Source organism: Kogia breviceps, chromosome 10 (assembly GCF_026419965.1).
Source record: "Kogia breviceps isolate mKogBre1 chromosome 10, mKogBre1 haplotype 1, whole genome shotgun sequence".
NCBI classification, from domain to species: Eukaryota; Metazoa; Chordata; class Mammalia; order Artiodactyla; family Physeteridae; genus Kogia; species Kogia breviceps.
Genome location: NC_081319.1, coordinates 41,132,653 through 41,152,742, shown reverse-complemented (window position 1 = coordinate 41,152,742; position 20,090 = coordinate 41,132,653). Strand labels below are relative to the sequence as shown.

Genomic DNA, 20,090 nt, shown 5'->3' with positions numbered 1-20,090 from the left:
CAGAAGCCGGCGTGCCTAGAGCCCATGCTCTGCAACAAGAAAAGCCACCGCATTGAGAAGCCCACGCACGGCAACAAAGATAGCCACCCCCCCCCAGCTCACCACAACTAGAGAAAGCCCGTGCACAGCAACGAAGACCCAACGCAGCCAAAAATAAATAAATTAAATAAATTAATTAATTTAAAAAAAAAAACATATGGTCTTTCATTACAGATAGTTTGAGAAACACTAACTAAACCAGAACATGCATGAATTGTCTTTATTCTATTTGGAACCCCGTACTTTCTAAATAACCGATAATTGCGCCCCTAGAGCCCATGCTCCAAAACAAGAGAAGCCACCACAATGAGAAAGTATTTATTTTTCTACTTTGGGGTAGTGGACAATGCTAAATTGAAAAAGTCTCCACTTTCTGTATGTTAGGGTTTAACTGCTAATGAAGTTCTATTCTTCACTCCTTTCACTTCCACATTCTAGTTTGTTAAAGTATGATTAGGACCCTATAAACTACATTTCTCCTTTGATAGTAATAGCATGTGCTAGAGGAAGAATCAAAGGCTGGAAGAAGAAGAGGGAATATATATGCTCCTTCTTATTGGTCACAGTTCCTATGTGTATGGACCCATTAATGCATTTCATCCTGGCGTTGATTCCAGTTTCTACCTTTTTTCCAAATCCCAGACCAGCCTGACTGCAATTCCTCACACACAAGCACCAGTTGTCCAATAGCCCTCCTTTGGAAATTTCAGCTCCAAGAGGGGCCCTACTCCAAGCTTCTGGGTTCTAGTAACCACACCCTCTTCCCTTTTTTCTCCCAGCCCTAGGGCAAGTAGCTATTTCTGCCTTTCTGTTACCCCAGTGTCCCCTTTTCATTTTCTTAGTTCTCCAAAACCACTTTAAACCAATTCCTCACGTTAAATTCTGTTCTCCTGACTAGTATGAGAAGAACAACATGAACGTTTAAAACTCTTTCCTTGAAAGCTTACCATAAAAGAGAAATATAAAGTACAAGTAATTATTCCAACTTGTGATATCATCACTCTAATGCCAAGTTGGGGCTTCTTACCAAGCCACTCTAAAAGCATGAAACTGGGGACTTCCCTGGTGGCGCAGTGGTTAAGAATCAGCCTGCCAATGCAGGGGACATGGGTTCGAGCCCTGATCCGGGAAGATCCCACATGCCGCAGAGCAACGAAGCCCATGAGCCACAACTACTGAGCCTGAGCTCTAGATCCCGTGAGCCACAACTACTGAGCCCATGTGCCACAACTATTGAAGCCTGCACGCCTAGAGCCCATGCTCCGCAACAAGAGAAGCCACCTCAATGAGAAGCCCATGCACCACAATAGAGTAGCCCCTGCTCGCCACAACTAGAGAGCTCCTGCGTGCAACAACAAAGACCCAAAGCAGCCAAAATTAAATGAATAAACAAGTAAATTTTTAAATAAGGGCTTCCCTGGTGGCGCAGTGGTTGAGAGTCCGCCTGCCGATGCAGGGGACACGGGTTCGTGCCCCGGTCCGGGAAGATCCCACATGCCGCGGAGCGGCTGGGCCCGTGAGCCATGGCCGCTGAGCCTGCGCGTCCAGAGCCTGTGCTCCACAACTGGAGAGGCCACAACAGTGAGAGGCCCACGTAACGCAAAAAAAAAAAAAAAAAAAAAGTAAATAAATAATAAAATAAAAGCATGAAACTGGGATGGATTATGCTTTCTGGAAAACGTAACACATTTAAAAACTGTACTTAAGCAGTCTTGAAAATGAGACACTCGGGCTTCCCTGGTGGCGCAGTGGTTGGGAGTCCGCCTGCCGATGCAGGGAACGCGGGTTCATGCCCCGGTCCGGGAAGATCCCACATGCCACGGAGCGGCTGGGCCCATGAGCCATGGCCGCTGAGCCTGCGCGTCCGGAGCCTGTGCTCCGCAACGGGAGAGGCCACAGGAGTGAGAGGCCTGCGTACCGTAAAAAAAAAAAAAAAAAAAAAAAAGAAAATGAGACACTCGATATATGATTGTTCATTAGTGCTCTGGAGCAAGTGTATGCAAATTTTTTTATAAAGAGACAGAAAGTAAGTATTTTAGGCTTTGCAGGCCCTGCAGTCTCTCACAACTACTCAACTCCCAACTTTTTTTTGTGAAAACAGCCATATTCCCTGGTGGTCCAATGGTTAAGACTTCGCCTTCCAATGCAGGGGGTGCGGGTTTGATCCCGGGTTGGGGAGCTAAGATCCTACATGCCTCCCTTGCCAAAAACTAAAACATAAAACAGAAGCAATATTGTAACGAATTCAATAAAGACAAGAGAGAGAGAGAAAGAGAGGAAGGAAGGAAGGGAGGGAGAGAGAGGGAAGGATGGAAGGAGGGCTGGCGGGAGGGGCCACAGACTGCTGTGAATGAGTGAGCATAGCTGTGTTCCAATAACACTTTATTTATGGACATAAAATGATATGAAGCTGAAATTTCTAACATGTCACAAAATATTATTCTTTTGATTTTTTTAACCATCTAAAAATAGAAAATCATTCTTAGTTCACAGGCTGTACGAAAACATGCAGGCAGGCTGGATTTGGCCCAGTGGCCTGTTTGCCGACCCTGTTCTAGATTGTGCCTCTTACAAAATCAAAGTATTATGTTCATTGATGGACTTAAAAAAAAAAAAAAAAAAAAGAAAAAAAAATTACTCTAGCAACTAGGTTTAAACTATAATATAACTAACCTGAAAGGTTAATGAAACAAACAAAACAATGTTACTTACCCTCCTCAAACTTTCTTTTAATGAAGACTAAAGATACGAAAATTTACTAACAGGGAAATTTCAAAGTTATGATGCAGGTTCAATTTAAATATCTGCCAAACTTGTGTACCTTTTTTCTACCTCTACAGCACCATAAAATAAGCACTGGTTTTAAAATTAACCTTGAATAATGTAAATTTCTAAATCAGAGATTAATTGAATTAGGGTCTTAATGATGTTCAACTGAGAAGAACTTAGGTTGTTAAAGTAATAATGGTCCCCATTTCTCAAACAATTCTTCAAGTAGAAAAAACATCTACAGACATTAGCAAATTACACTCAAGTTTCTTATTTCAAAGTAACCATGACTGTATAGCCTCTCCTGTTAATCCGCAACTACTTTGATTCCTTAGTATCAACAATGAGGAAGTCTCTTTGGCATCTTATGCTCCCACAGATATATTCATTATTGCTACTTATGAACTGTGTCCATCTGTCCAAAAACTATGAGTTAAAGTCCTAAGAGCACCCTTGAACTAGGACTACCTCAAGGCCTGGACACAGTATGCATTGGTAAGACAAAAAAAAAAAAAAAAAAAAAAGCACAAGCAGCAGTGCAGTAGTATGCATGATACGTGAAAGGCATAAAAACAAACATTACACCTCTCAACAAAAGGCAAGTTCTCTACATGTGTACCTCTCATGGTTTTCCTTAGTTTATGGAAAGACAACAAACCAAGGCTTGAGTTTCATATGGGATTAAAAGTTCCTAGAAGCTCATTTCCAATGCAGATTTCAGACTAAAGGCACTTGGCCAAAGAGGCAGACCTGGATGATCCACATATCCAGTGTACCTTCTGCTGAAATGATGTCCAGGCCTCTAATCCTCTAGAATACATATCTGCAAAGTCAGACGAAAGAACCAACTCAACTAGGGAATCCCCTGCACCTTCCAAATTGAACTATTATAAGCACCTCAAAACTAATCCAGAAGACCTCTAGGAAAACAACTCAGAATAAAGAAATCCAGCTGATTATGAATGGCAGCTATTCCAAATATTATTTCTTAATACCGTTAAGAAGATAGTCTTTGACAAATTGGTAAATGAAGAGACCTTTGCTCAAGTTGTGGTACTACCATTAAACTAGCTGGTGAGCATAGCGTGAACTTCTTTGGAACTTCTTTTCCTTCCTTACTCTGTAAAGTGAGAGGCACTAGCTCCCATGCCCTTTAAAATCACAGCCATGGAGCGTAAAGACTTAAATATAAGACATGACACCATAAAATTCCTAGAAGAGAAGGTAAGCAAAACATTCTGACATAAATCCTAGAAATGTTTTCTTAGGTCAGTCTCCCAAGGCAATAGAAATAAAAGCAAAAATAAACAAATAGGACCTAATCAAACTTTTAAGCTTTTGCACAGCAAAGGAAACCATAAACAAAAAAGACAACCCACAGACTGGGAGAAAATATTTGCAAATGATGTGATGGAAAAGGGCTTAATTTCCAAATTATATAAACAGGTCATACAACTCAATAACAAAAAAACAAACAACCCAATCAAAAAATGGGCAGAAGACCTAACTAGACTTTTCTCCAAAGAAGACATACTGATGGCCAATAGCCACATGAAAAGATGCTCAACACTGCTAATTATTAGAGAAATGCAAATCAAAACTACAATGAAGTACCACCTCATACCGGTCAGAATGGCCATCATTAAAAAGTCCACAAATAGGGCTTCCCTGGTGGTGCAGTGGTTAAGAATCTGTCTGCCAATGGAGGGGACACAGGTTGGAGCCCTGGTCCAGGAAGATACCACATGCCACGGAGCAACTAAGCCCATGTGCTACAACTGAGCCTGTGCTCTGGAGCCCGCGAGCCACAGGCACTGAAGCCCGTGCGCCTAGAGCCTCTGTTCTGCAACAAGAGAAGCCACCACAACGCGAAGCCCACGCACCGCAATAAAGAGTAGCACCCTGCCCGCCGCCAACTAGAGAAAGCCCACACGCAGCAACGAAGACCCAATGCAGCAAAAAATAAATTAATTAAATAAATAAAACTTTAAAAGTCTACAAATAACAAATGCTGGAGAGGGTGTGGAGAAAAGGGAACCCTCCTACACTGTTGGTGGGAATGTAAATTGGTGCAACCACTGTGGAAAACAGTATGGAGGTTCCTCAAAAAGCTAAAAATAGAGTTGCCATATGATCCAGCAATCCCAATCCTTGGCATATATCCAGACAAAACTATAATTCAAAAAGATATATGCACCCCTATGTTCAGAGCAGCACTATTCACAGTGACCAAGACACAGAAACCACCTAAATGTCCATCGACAGAGAAATGAATAAAGAAGATATGATACATATGTACAATGGAATACTACTCAGCCATAAAAAAGAATGAAATAGGGCTTCCCTGGTGGTGCAGTGGTTGAGAGTCCGCCTGCCGATGCAGGGGGCACGGGTTCGTGCCCCGGTCTGGGAAGATCCCACATGCCGTGGAGCGGCTAGGGCCATGAGCCATGGCCAGTGAGCCTGCGCGTCTGGAGCCTGTGCTCCGCAACGGGAGAGGCCACAGCAGTGAGAGGCCCACATACCGCAAAAAAAAAAAAAAAAAAAAAAAAAGAAAGAAATAATGCCATCTGTAACAACATGGATGGACCTAGAGACTATCATACTAAGTGAAGTAAGTCAGAAAGAGAAAGGCAAATACCATATAATATCACTTATATATGGAATCTTAAAGTATGGCACAAATGAACTTAGCTACAAAACAGAAACAGACTCACAGACATAAAGATCAGATTTGTGGTTGCCAAGGGGGAGTGGGGGAGGGAGAGGGGTGGACTGGGAGTTTGGGGTTGGTAGAAGCAAACTATTACATTTAGAATGGATAAATAACAAGGTCCTAGGCACAGGGAACTATATCCAATCTCCTGGGATAAACCATAATGGAAAACAATATAAAAAAGAGAACATCTATATGTGTATAACTGAGTCACTATGCTGTACAGCAGAGACTGGCACAACACTGTAAATCAACTATACTTCAATAAAAAATTTTTTAAAAATTATAGAGCTAAGCAATTACACTTTAAGAAAACAGCATCAACTATCCTACAGAACAACAAAAGCCTCCATTTTTAGAGTACCAAGTTTTCTACCATTTTTCAATGTCACAGCTTTATGGTATATCCAAAAACACCCCTTGATTTATCACTGCATTTGTAGCTTCCTCACTTCCTTTTGGCCCCTAATATTCATAAAGAGATAAAAGAAACTATTGATCTGAAGAATTTGAATAAAAGACAAACAAGAGTAAAGCACAGGGGCCTCGTTTAAATAGGTTATCCATTCCGGAAAATACACAAGTATAAAACAACTAAAAAGACTGGGGCGGGGGCGCGGGGGATATACAAAGCACACTACACTGTCCCACCAAAGGCAGCTGTCATAATCTCTCTCAGAACACCACCATGAGATCTCTAATTTTCATTAGTTTGTCTCCACCAGGATCAACAGAAGAAGGCTAAAAAGTGTCTTGAGCACCAATCACTCTCATCAGCTCAACACATACCACTCAGTACCCTGACCTCCTCTCTCCTAATCTAATAGTGACGGTCTTTCAATGTCAGTTATTATTAATGCTGCTATTCACTCTATAAGGAAAACAGAATAATGATAGCTATGAAGAATCAGGTCAACTCAAACATTTATCAATACTAAGCACATACTACTATGTTCCCAGCTGCTAGTTACTGGAATTACTCCATTTAAAAGAATAAGTCTCTAAAACATATTCATCATGGTCCTTGGATTTTCTGGTACATAGGACTACAAAATTCCTTAGGTCCTAGCAACAGAACCAACAAGTCCAGATCATGCAAGAGAATAGATGAATGTTAAGACAGACAGGCTCCGATGAAATGTTAGTCTTTCTTGATGCTGTGTATTAGTAACCACCCAAAGTATCTTAAAAGTTGGAGAATTATAAAAATACACATGTATACAAATATATCTTTTAAAATATTTATATGGAAATAATAATGAAAATACTTAAGCAATGAGTACATTTCACAAAAGCACATAGCTAACAAATTTTGCAGCTAGCATATGCACAGCTGAAAAAAATGTCCTATCATAGGTTCCAACTCCTGCTCCAATTTCATATCCTCTGACACTATCATTATCTTCTCTAGTAATAAAGAAAAGGAGTCAAAGAAAGGTGAGCACCAAGTATTTTTTGGTAGTCTCACTGTCTCTCTATAATACACGTGAGCATTCTATAACTGGGGAAATACTTGTTTTATACTCAACTACCACTGTTTCAATGTTACTATTTAGTTATTAACATTAATTCGTCAAACTGCTGTAATCTGCCAAGAAAACTCCACCCTATATTTCTCATAATTTATACAATTGGTTTCCTAAATAATAATACACCCATAACAGATTTTTTAATTTTTTAATGGATACAGTAAACTTAAGCTTAAATAAGATACCTATGATGGTGACCTTGAGGAAAACTTCAGTAGTACATATTCACCTATTTCTAACAAAATGTTTTACTGTACCTCAACAAAATTCAACTGTTTACTATAGATAATCCTTAACTAAATTTTCAGCACAGAAGCAGTACCATAAAATGTGTAGCTTATGTTTTAGAGTTGATATAGATACTAGAATTGAGAAATTAATCGAAGAGTTATATATTTAACCAGGCAATTTTAGAAAGTCTGTGTGTGCGCTCAGGTTCAGAAAAATGGACTTCCAAAGAAAGGTTTTTGCATCCATCTATACAATTTATGAAAAATGTTAGCTCTAATTTACATTCATACAAAATCCATAAAAATTTTAAACATGGCATCTTCTGCCTACTAAAGTAGAGCATATGTAATTAACAACTATCCACCAAGAAGCAAAATATCACACAAAAGACTCAAAATACAAGTTAGTCCATGAGTCTCCAAAGAGCTAATCATGAAACAAATATTGGTGATTACTATACAGCCCTCCCCAAAGAGTCTAACTGTACTTTGCAGGAAGTGGGCAGCAGGAAGAGCTACAGTCAGAAACCACCACTTGCTCCAGGTTCTTACAAGCTCACAGCAGTGCTCCCAGTAAGCAGACCTGGTAGCAGCCGGCCAGCACGATCAAATTCCTATCAATACTCACACGATTTTAAGGATATTTTCACTTGTGAGATGTTAGCATCGGACAGAAAACGCATTCTAAAATAAAAAGCATCTTTAGGAATTCACACCAACTTTAAACCTCCATCTAATGACCAAAGTATTTGCTCAGTTGGAAAAGATACTGAAGCAACCACTGAGCTTGATTTAAAAAAAAAAAAAAAAAAAAAAAAACTACCAAATCATACGTAAAGGACATTATACATTAATTCTAAAGCTAAGGGACTCAAATACAACACCTGATTAATGTATGGTAACCAAGAATGACAAAAATTGCCTCTCATTTGAATCCATGAAAGTACACTTCCAAATATAATTCCCATTATGAAAAAAAACCAAACCTATTGAATTTTCAGTTGGCTAGTTTGTTGGCTAGCTTCAAATCAACCATTTTCAAGAGACTATACTTAAATACCTTGAGTTTTTAAAATAAGCAACCAACTAATCAAAGGGCAGGAATAAAAGCTATTTAATCCATCAGCACCAGACAGGATAAACAGAAATAAGTATGGACAAAAAAATAAAATTTTAAAAAAGAAAAGAGGGCTTCCCTGGTGGCGCAGTGGTTGAGAATCCGCCTGCCGATGCAGGGGACACGGGTTCGTGCCCCGGTCCGGGAAGATCCCACATGCCGTGGAGTGGCTAGCCCCGTGAGCCATGGCCGCTGGGCCTGCGCGTCCAGAGCCTGCGCTCCGCAAGGGGAGAGGCCACAACAGTGAGAGGCCCGCGTACCACAAAAAAAAAAAAAAAAAAAAAAAAGAAAGAAAGAAAAGAGAAAAATATAGGAATCAAACTCTAAAGAGAAATGCAAAACACCATCATAAATTACCAGATGTACTTAGGAGACACTTTCCACACAGCACATATCCTAAGGCCCTTTTAAACTCTGTAACATGGTAAGAAAACAAAGCATCTTAACATAGTACATCCACAGTATAGAATATTCCCTGTTAAAAAAACATAAGCACATCTTATACATAAATGCAAGCATGTAGATGATACAATATGTGTAGTAGACAAAAACAAAAGGTCTGGAAAGGTACACACTAAATTGTCAGTAGTGGTTACCTCTTGGATGTGGGATTTGAAGAGATGGAGCCAGAAAGAGATGCTAAAGATGGTTTTTTACTTTTTCCTCTATAAACATCTGTATTATCTTACTCTTTTGCAATAAGCATTTATTGTTTTGGTAATTAAAAAAACAAACCATTTCAGGGCTTCCCTGGTTGTCCAGTGGTTAAGACTGCGTGCTTCCATGCAGGGGGCACAGGTTCTAACGCTGGTCAGGGAACTAAGATCCAGCATGTCGCTCAGCATGCCAAAAAAATAAATAAAAATAAAAAAAGAAACCATTTCAAACCTATTACCAGACATTGTTATTGTTTTCAAAATATCACACTGATGGTTAGTACAAAGAGATAATAGTAGTAAAGTACCTTCAAACCTTGAATTTAAAGCTCTATCCTCAGAATAAAGAAGACTAAGAGACATGACAATTAAATCCAATGTGTAATCCCAGACTGAAAAAAGAGGACACTATTGGGATAACAGGCACATTTTAAATATGAACATATATCAGGTGTAATACTATAAATGTTAAATTGCCTGAATTTAATCACTGCACGTTGGTTATCTAAGAGAATGCTTATTCTTAGGTAATACTATGAACTATTCAGCGGTGAAGGGTGATGGTGCCTACACCTTACTCTCAAATGGTTCAGCCAAAAATAAACAAACACAGGTATATATGTTTTTATACAGAAAGATAAAGCAAATGTGAAATTTCAACTACTGGTCAATCTAGGTGAAAATATGGGAGTTCACTATACTATTCTTAAAACTTCCCTGCAAGTTTGAATTTTTTTTCAAAATAAAAGATTCCTTCCCCCTAGAGAGTGGATCTCTCTCAGAAAGGGAAAGGAAGAATTCTAAACCTGACTTTCAGTTACTCTAGGTGTAAATGTTTCAGTTTCTAATATGAAACGTTTCTCAGGGTCTTACAATAATAGCCCTTAGTGCATTACAAAACAAGGTGCTCTATAGTATCCTGGAAAAATTAATAGAAACGATGAAGCTAGTCAACTTTTGATTCTAGCATATGACTACTATAGCTTCTCTGAAAAAACTGACAATGCTCATAGAACAACACTAAATGTCAGGGTTAAGAAAAATTATTATAAATATCTGTTTAAAAAGTAAATCATAGGGCTTCCATGGTGGCACAGTGGTTGAGAGTCCGCCTGCCGATGCAGAGGACACAGGTTCGTGCCCCAGTCCGGGAAGATCCCACATGCCGCGGAGCGGCTAGGCCCGTGAGCCATGGCCGCTGAGCCTGCACGTCCAGAGCCTATGCTCCGCTACGGGAGAGGCCACAGCAGTGAGAAGCCCGTGTACCACAAAAAAATAAATAAATAAATATAAATAAAAAGTAAATCATAATGCATTTCAATTTAAAGGGGAATAGATTAAATCAATTAAACACCACAGTGAAAAGTGGCAGAGAAGATTTGAAACACAAAAGTCCCACTAACACTAGAAAAGTAAGATTGATAGATATGTCTTGGCAGTTTGAACATTTCTTAGGAAAACACAACTGTATGAACAGTTGCTTGACACCTTTCTAAAGACATAGTGTGTCAGCAGAAGAATGGTGGGCCTGAAATCTAGATAAGGCAAGAGCAAAGAGGGACATGAATTCTGGAGAGGTATACTCTATCCTAAGTACTAGAATAGTTCCACCGGGCTTTCTGTGATCACCAGGAAAGCCTCCAAGTAATATTTTGGCCTCCCATGTACCGACCAAAGACTGTCCCTGGCCTGTAGAACATACTTCAATCACTACAAAGCTATTTCTCTCTTATAAAATAACAAAAACTGAATTATGTACTAGCTGCAAAGCTACTAAAGGTCCAGACCATATGTGGAATCTGGTGACCACGTTATTCTTTCAGTTGGCTTCCTAGGGCATCTCTATCCCCATTGTAACTTAGATGAATTATGAGAATTTTATGAGAACACGACTATCCTCACTGCTTTATATTTTATTTGACATGCTAAAGTATTTTTTCCCAGTTAATAAACTTTATTTTTTGCCAAATTCACCATGCTTTTCATATCATGGTGCCTTGTAAAGTACTGTTCTTTCTAGCTGCATCTTTCCATCCAATACTAATAATAAAAGAGTTAACACTGTCCTAATTCTTAAATCCTCATAAAACCCTTTGTAGAAAATACTGTTATGATCCTGACTTTACATATAAGGACACTAAGGCACAGAGTCATTACAAAATTTGCCCAGGTTCATAATGCTATTAAGTAAAAGAGGTGAGATTCTAAACCAGGAATTAGGATCCAGAGCTCAAGGGTTTAACATTTTTTCTGCCGTGGACCATTCTGCAGTCTGATGAAGCCTGCAAATTCCTTCTCAGCTTAGTATTTTTAAATATATGAAATAAACAAAGGAGACCAATTACCTTGGGGACAAAATACTCAAATGTATGACATAGTAATATATATATGCTTCTCAACAATCTAGTGGTGGAGCTCCTATTTACTGTAATTTCTATGTAATGATGAACATAAATAATATTTTGAGATATCTACAATAATCACAATATAATATCTGTGATTTGTACTAGTAGTAAATCACAGGTACTGTTAATAGGGCTGTAGTTTGCTGTTTACATTAATAATTAAAAGGAATGCTAACTTCTAGTTAGAGGTTAGTGAAGAGGTAATTTTCCCCCTAAGTTTATGGATGCCATCCATGTTAACACTGCCCACTATATCAATCCTCTTAACACTGCGGTTTAAAAAAGGACCAATCCTGAGTCCTTCTCTTTCTACACTGGATCTCTTGGTGATCTCATATAGTCTTGTGGCTTTGAATACTACTTAAGTTGATGACTACAAAGTTTATCTCTAGTCCAGACCCTTCCCCTAAATTCCAGACTTGGATATCAATTCAACCAGAATATGTAACAGGCATCTCAAACTTACCACGTCTAAAACTGAACTCCTAATCTATTCCCCAAACCTGCTCTTCTCACAGTCATCCCTATCTTAGTTGATGGCAACTCCATCTTTCTCACTGCTCAGACCAAAACTCTTGGAATCATCCTTGACTCCTCTCTTACATGCCACATCTGATCTATCAACCAATTGTACTGGTTTGATCTTCAAAATATACCAGAATTCAACCATTTCTATCTCCTGTTACTGCCTTGATACAAGTCACCAGCATCTCTCCCCTAGATTCCTTACAATTACAAGTCTCCCTGCCTCTACTGTTGTTCCCCTGCAAACTGAGTGATCCTTCAGAAGCTGAAAGCAGATCATGTCACTCCCTGGTTGAAAACTCCAGGCAAAGTCCTTATAAAGCCTCTACCAAGCCCTGTGAAATCTGTATCCCACCCCAACATAATGTACTATTACTTTTTTGTTCATTCCATTCTAGCCATACTGAGCAGAACTCACTAGGTCGGCCTCAGCACCTTGGAACAAACTATTCCCTCTACTTGGAAAGCTTTTTCCCCCAGATGTCAACAAGGCTAACTTCCTCCCTTTTAAGTCTTTGCCTAAATATCACTCTCAAGAAGGCTCACCCAGTTCACCTCATTTTAAATTTCAACATCTACCCCAGAAATTCTGAATCTCCCTTACCGTGCTCCATTTTCCAAAGCACTTATATTTGAACATTCCATTATTATTTATTATCACCCCGCACTAGGAGGGGTGCCCACACAAGCAAAATTGTTTTGTATACCACTCACCTCTAGTATGCCTATGTTTGGCACAAAGTAAACATGCATATCTTAAAAAAACAGCACTTCTATCATTGTAAAGTACTTGCCTGTGTCTCTCATTAGAAGAATTCCTTGAAGACTCTGACTGGATCTAATTTGTAGTGCCCTCAACACCTGGCCCAGGGCCTGCCCAACAGCAGACACCTAACACACAGATACTCAGGTGAATACAGCCACTTTCACCTGAAACACAATCCTATATGCCACAGGAAAAGCCAGATCTTACAGCTGTGTCTGATTAAATGGTAGAAGGCAAACACAGAACATCAGGTTCCAACTGTTACTTCAATCAAACTGAGTTTAAGTTTCATGCTTCATTTCTTCATGTGTCTAAGAAGCATTTCAAACTATCTGAAGTCTAAAAAGGTCACTTGGTCATTCCTCTCCCCCAGCCATGGCACCACCTCTCTAGCCCACCTAATCTTTTCATGCTTGACTTAAAATCCTCTTAAGTGTTCCTTGATGACCCCAGCTAGAAGCACTTACCCGTGCCATGCTCTGGGCCAAGTGCTTTCCATATGTTCTCATTTGATTCTCCCAAAAGCCCTATGAGGTTGCTTCCATTATGACACCTATTTCAAAGACGAGAAAACTCAAACTTGGAGAGATCAAATCACTTGTTCAAGGTTCAACGAGTGTTCAAACACAGGTCTGCCTGACTCTGAAATCCAAGTTCTTTAACCCTCCACTATAACGCTTTTCTCTCCAATATTACAAACCCTAACTAGTTTATACATACTACCTCATAGGATTTGTCACTTCACTTATCTAGGCTTCAATTCCGGCATCTGTAAAAGAGGGGATATCGTTCAGGATGCCTATCAAGACCCCTTCCAATTCTTATAGTATTATGAAATAAAACATTTTATAATTCTTTTTATACTCCAAATAGGTTAACACATACACACACACGTAGTTTAGCACTTAGTCACTGCTAGAAATTAGAAACCTCCACTGCCAAAAAGCAGTGAAAATAAAAACTCCAAGACCTTATATAAAAAAATAAAACATTCTTGATTCCTCCCCACATTCACGTCTATCAGAGATGCACTTCTGAGTCCATTTTCCCACGCAGTATGAAAAATTATGTTTTCCCCCAAGAAGTGTAAGAATGTGATACTTAAAGCTTCTGGACTTCACCAAACAACCTGGTAAAAAGGAACTGAAAGCAGCCACTTAGCCCATTCAGGAGCTAGCATGTTATTTTAGACAGGACAAGTGCTCAATAAGCGTTTATTGGATCGTGATACAGAATTTTTTTTTGAGGTTTTCCAAGTCTCAAACCAAAAGCCTATAAAGAGCCACACCAAAACTAAGGAAAAATGTGTCAAAAGAGCATATCTCTTGGAATCATTCTGGTCATAAAAGTGAATTTCATTTGAAATCCCTATCAACTGTGAAGTTTGAAATGAGTCATATTCGTAGGTCTAGACTTCAACCAACACCAGCAAATGGAGTTTAAGGATAGTAAAACAATAGTCTTGTGAGGATGCAGAGAAAGAGTGAATCCAGGCTCTGGAGTAGAAGCTCTCTTGAGATACCAGATACAGTAGCAGACATAGCCCACAACAGAAATGTAAAAATGTCCTAGGCTGAAAACGTACTATTGGGCAAAACGATATTTCGGTTTTCTAGAAAACTGCTTGTTTAGTTAGAGAATCCTCAAACGATTCTTGCTTTTTAACAAAGTCTTCAAAAGGAGTAGAAAGTCATCTGTTCAGGGTAAGAGATTGCTGCTACCAAGGAAGTAGAGTGTCCGAAAGTGTGCAAATCTCATAATCTAGTAGAGAACGTTGCCCCTGCGGATGCTTTCACCTTCGGGCGGAAAAACCAACCCGGTGTCACCTCAACATTGGGGCCACTCAAACCTCGCCACCATTACAAAATCGAAATGCCAAAGGTGCAGAATATGAAGCCGGAAGCACTACCAGGCCAGGATCGAGTTCCAAGAGAAAAAAAATCAAAACCGAGAGTGCAACGCGGGGCCCTCGGCCGCCCTGGGCCGAGAGACGCAGGCTAGGCCCTTCCGGTCGGAGCCGCCGTCGCCGGTACGCCAGGCAACGGGCCAGGCTTTCACCCGAGCTCGGGGATTCGCGGCCTACCCTCGCCGGTGCCCTCTCGCCGAGTCTGGCACCGGCTGCTCATCCGACTTGGCTCCTTCGTCTGTAGCGCGGTCCGCGCAGGCCGCGAGGAGCCGGAGGAGACCGCCGAGCCTCGGGCCGGCCGGGTCGGTGCAGACGCGGCGGTGGCGGCAGAGGCCGCGCCGCCCCTCCCCCACCGGCCCGGCCCAACCGCCGCTGCGACGCGAGTAGCGGCGCCAACGCCGGGCCCAACTGCCGGCCCGCGGCGGCCGGGACAAGGGGCCGGTGGCGGCGGCGCGGGCCTGCTCCCCACGCCGCCTGCGCGAGTCCACCGCAAGCCCGTTACTCCCCGCGCCACAACCCGTCAGGACGCGCCGCCCTCGGCTTGCGCTGAGACGGCCGAGGGCAGCGGGAAGCCGCTGAGCTGATACTTACTCAGGGGTCGGGTGCTCGGGGTCGTAGAAATCCCCCATCTTCGGAGGCGGCTGTGGCGGCAGCTGCTTCATCGGGAGCGGCTGGAGACGGCGACGCGAGCCCCCTCCCCGCGGCAGGGCGACGGGAGGGAGGGGAGGGGAGGAGGCCGCTGGTCCGACCGCGGCGGCGGCGGCGGCGGCGGCAGCGGCGGCAGGGGCGGCCCGCGTCGCTCGCTCCCTCGCTCGCTCGCTCCCTCCCTCCGGCGCCCGCCCGCCGCTCTCTCCCCCACACACTCACACCGGGAGCGACGCTTACCCCGCCCTCCCCTCTGCAGCACAGGCCCGGCCCCTTAAAGAGACACGCACCCGCCGCGAGTCCGCCGCCAGTCGGCGCGCCGGCAGCTGCCGGTTGTCCTCAGGCCGCAGCGGGAGAAGCGGGAGGGGCTGTGCGCAGCCCGCGGACCCGGCCCGACTTCGCCAGCGACTTCCTGGAACAATAAACCCCAGGCCTGAGCGCCGTTGGCCCGCCCCGGGCCGAGAGCCGCTGCGCCGCGAACCTTCCCTCGGGCCCGCTGTGGCGGCGGGGCGCTGAGGCGTGACCCGGCGTGCCCCGGGGTTGTTTGCCGGCGACGACGGGGAAACAGCCCGAGCCCACCGGGACACTAGCCTGCCTGCTCCGCCGCTCTCGAAGACCTGCCCTCCCGGAGCGCCGGAGTCCGCAGCGGCGCCGAGGGCCCCTCCCCCGGGCCTGCGGGCTCTGAGGTAAGGCGGTTGCCGCTTCTCCCGTGCCTCTCGCCCCTCTCTCCTTTATTTTTCCTCGCTTTTTCTCCCTGTTGCCTCTTCATCTCGTCCCCTCAACAAGTACGGAAGCGGAGCTAGGCTGGGGATTCGCCCTAAAGCTGAGCTCTGGGGACGCCCCTTCCTACCTCCCGCCCCCACTGGGTCGGCTGGGCCCCGTCCGCCTGTCGCCGGGCTGCGTTCCACCACCCACACCTCCACCTGGAACTGTACGTGTTCTGCCCCCCAGCATCTGGGAGCTGCGGATCCCGTCCTCTGCGTGGTTCTTAAAGGCCTTGGAGGAAATGTCTTTTAAGAAAAGGTTATTAATCACTTTCCTGCAAAAATGACATGGTAAGATGAAGTAGGATAACTTGAAAGGGCTGTGAGTCTTATTTTTGGAAGGAGAAACAAGAATACATAAAGCTATTAGCTAAACTCTAAGGGAGGTTCATAAGATCAGATTTTTTGTAGTTTTTTAATTTCCACTGTAATTTTGAATCGGATTTTACCAGCGAACAATTGGATGGAGGTATGTGTTATGGACTGAATGTGTACTCCACCCCACAAATTTATATGTGAAATTCTGTCCCCCAAGATAATAGTATTAGAAGGTGGGATGTTTGGGAGGTGATTAGGTCATGAGAGTGGAGCGTGCATGAATAATGGGATTAGTGCCCTTATAAAAGTCCGTTGAGTTCTCTCCTTGTCTGCCCTGAGGATACAAGGAGAAAACAGTGTGCAACCCAGAAGAAGGTCCTCACCAGAACTTAGCCGTTCTGTCACCCTGATCTCCAACTTTCAGCCTCCAAAACTGTGAGAAATAAATTTCTGTAGTTTATAGCCACCCAGTCTATGGTATTCCGTTTTAGCAACCGACAGTATAAGAGACTAGACATCCTTTACTAACTCTTTTTTATATTGTGTGTGTGCGTGTGTGTGTAAACACACATATGTATGTTGTCACTGTCTGTTAGTGCTTTATCATCATTGTTTCTCACTTGGGGATTATTTTGGCTTTTTTGTTGGTTTTTAGGCATGTCATGCAGGTCCAGAGCCTGTCTCACTCCCTTGGTTCAAGTCTCCCATGGCCACTTCTTTACAAACTATGAATATTATCTAATTTATCTGCTTTTTCTCATTGTAAGATGAGAATATTAATGTGGACAGGACCTCACTGTTGTAAAGATCCAATGAGATAATATTTGTAAAGCTTTAAACCTTCAATAGATAACAAGCACTCACTCAGATGTTATAGTACAGTGGTTAAGAGCTACAAGGCATTGTATACCAGCCCACCACTTTCTGACTTTGTGACATTAGGCATGGTTACTTTTCATGCTTCCAGTGCCTCATTTGTAAAATAGAGGTATTATCCACTGCAGAGTGTTGTGATTATTGAACTAAATTGTATAAAACATGCTTGCACAATACCTCTCATCGAGTAAGTGTTATGTTTTAGGCTTTGAAAGAACAGATTGGAGCCCTGTGCCTTAGATGCCACATAGGCCATTGGGAGGCACTTGAAATTGGACAGACAGGAAAGGGCTACTTTAATTATAGGTGGAGGTGGCTAAAATAATTTAAGTATGAGGTGATAAGGACCTAAACTGAGGTGAATGAGAAAAAAGCAGTCAGTTACAAGTTTCCTGTTTCCTAAATAACAAAGTAAATAGTTCTCTTGCAGGAGGTGCAGCTGGTCTTGATAATACCTGGTCTTAAGATAGCATTAGTCTGGTTAGAACCCAATGCAATAAGCATGCCAAACTATGGGATTCAGTGGGAAATACTAAGCCCCAAACATAAATAAATGAACCGAGTTTTTACAGGCAAGATTGTTGGCAGACTGAGTACTATTTAATGGCCTCATCTATCACTGTCCTAGAAGTTCTCTGTACACGTATTTTAAATTCAAAGAGAAGGCATCCTTGGAACACATACTTGGGCCTGGCCTCTTGATCAGAGCTGTGGGATAATTTGGTTTTTAGCTTATAATTGACTATCTCCTACTTTCTTACATAAAACATTTTACAAATATGTTTGAAGGAAAAATGTCAAAAGTCTTAAAGTAAAACATATTATAAAAGGCATTCTATTCTCAGAGTGCTAAAACCATAGAAATTTTCATAATTGCTCCTGCCATTACTACTGCTGTAGGCCCAGAGCACTCCCATCTCAGGGTGACCCAAACATAGCCAGTAGTGACCCTGAAACAAAGTTGACTAGGGCATCTCTTGCCTTAGGGGAGATGGAAGGCCAAACATCCGATATTGCCCACAGTTATACTCCTGGTACCTGGATGGGAAAAGAAAAAATATAATTGAGGTGGAGGAGAGAGCACCAGTTGATTGCTTGAGCACATTCTTCAAAACTACTATGTGTAAACAAAATTTTTCAGGTCATATGTTGACAAGACAGTTCTTAGGACTGATAAAACACAGAAGCAATAAAATCAAGACACAGAGGTAGTCTGAGGTACCGCTGGGTGTTGCCTCTTTTCAATGTGCCCAAGTCAGAGCTCTGCTGGCTTCAAATGGGAACCTGGCTAAGGCTCTAGGAGAGAGAGGGAGAAAAGGTTGTTACCCCTCGAACCTACAGCTGGGGCTGAGTGGGGAAGCTGCCCCTACCTACTTACCCTTGCCTCTTCCTGTCCCATTCTTCCCTCACCAAATCCTTCGCTGACCTAAGGATTGTCAGAAGACTGTATTCCTCAAGAAATGCCAACGTGGGAAGGGCATGCAAGCCCCAGGCCTTCAGTCCTACAACTCCCCAAAGTTCCTGGCTTTGCCAAGAGGGGACAGGGTTGACAGTGGCAACAAAGTCAATGTGGGCAGCGTGAGCAGGACAGTGTGAGCAGGGCAATGTGGGAAACCATATCTCTACCCATGTGCTCCCACAAACACCCTCAGGTTGGCAGAATTAGGCCCATTCTTAATGGCCATAGCCTATGGTTAATAATGGTCTGCCCATGTATAAAAGGTTGAATTTAATATCAGAGATGCAGTTTGGGAGTATACATGAATGTTATACAGAAGGATGGGTTATATCAAGATCAAATGTTTGAAAGTTGAAGCTTGCCAGTACAAGGTTTATGAAGATCACAACAGTTTGTGAGACACCTAATTAATTTCCTTGATTATTTAAATATTATCTTGAATCTATTCCCTGATGTTAATGATCCTGTCATCAGTTTGTTTTTTTCTAGTCCAGTGTTCTTTTGAATAGAGGAATTGTGTTACATATTCCAAAAATGTATTTTTCTTTATTTGGTCTCTAGGAAACCAAAATTGGCTGTTACTGTAGTTGCACATTAACCATTATGTCATGATTACGAACAGGTACATCCTAGCATTAGAATAGAAACATGATTTGGGTGTCTATAAGCTGTTACATACAGTTTTTTAATGCTGATTTACTGCTTAATTTTAATAGATCAATATGTCATTCTGTTGTAACCGAAACTAATTATTTTCCATTAATTAAAAATATAATGAGTAAGGTGGTTTTCAAAATATAAAGTATGTTACTCTACAAATGAAAGACTTGGATCAAGTGGTTAATGTATATTTACTCTTCTGTAGGACAGAAATATATATAACCAACATCTCAGCATTTGGGGACCATGAAATGGGATAATGTCTGAGAAAGTACCTAGCACATGTAAACCATACAGCCATACAGTAAAAAATTAGATACCTTATAAATTTATGTAGCTACATGAGACTCAACAGAATTGAAAGTTATTTTAGATTTAATCAGTATACCAAAAAAAGACAGCATCATTTAAAATAATGGTTATTTTAACTGTTCTACACAAATCTTTCACACTCTTTGGTTCTGGAATACCCTCCTTGGGGAGGTGTAATTATAGTTGATTTTTATTCATGTTTAATTAGCACATTTCAACACAAGTTAAAAAAATAGAAAGCAATACAAGACCTACATTGAGCCCTATTACATATATTATTTGTATCAAGCCAAGAACCTTCATATATATATATATATATATAGTATTATACTCTGTAGTTGTCTTTTCTGTTTCATACTGCTTTGTTAACTGACTTTCATGACATAAGTCTATCTTCC

The 20,090-nt window shown here is 41.8% G+C and overlaps 2 protein-coding genes across 5 annotated transcripts in view; one reads left to right on the top strand and one right to left on the bottom strand.

The window, feature by feature from the left end:
* SETD2 (SET domain containing 2, histone lysine methyltransferase) overlaps positions 1-15,454 on the bottom strand; it is a 117,760-nt gene extending 102,306 nt beyond the window's left edge. For 2 of the 4 annotated variants that reach the window (XR_010842590.1, XM_067044447.1), the window contains exon 1: positions 15,250-15,421. Coding sequence is in view for 3 of the 4 variants with exons in the window: in XM_067044447.1 (XP_066900548.1) it covers positions 15,250-15,320 (71 nt within the window). In the remaining variant the exon portion in view is untranslated. Of the gene's footprint in view, positions 1-15,249 lie in introns of all 4 variants that reach the window. The other 2 variants (XM_059078154.2, XM_067044448.1) reach the window with 2 other exon arrangements.
* Positions 15,455-15,586: 132 nt separating this feature from the next.
* Positions 15,587-20,090, top strand: part of KLHL18 (kelch like family member 18) — a 149,689-nt gene continuing 145,185 nt past the window's right edge. The window contains exon 1 of the mRNA XM_067044375.1: positions 15,587-15,989. The gene's annotated coding sequence lies outside the window, so the exon portion shown is untranslated. The remainder of the gene's footprint in view (positions 15,990-20,090) is intronic.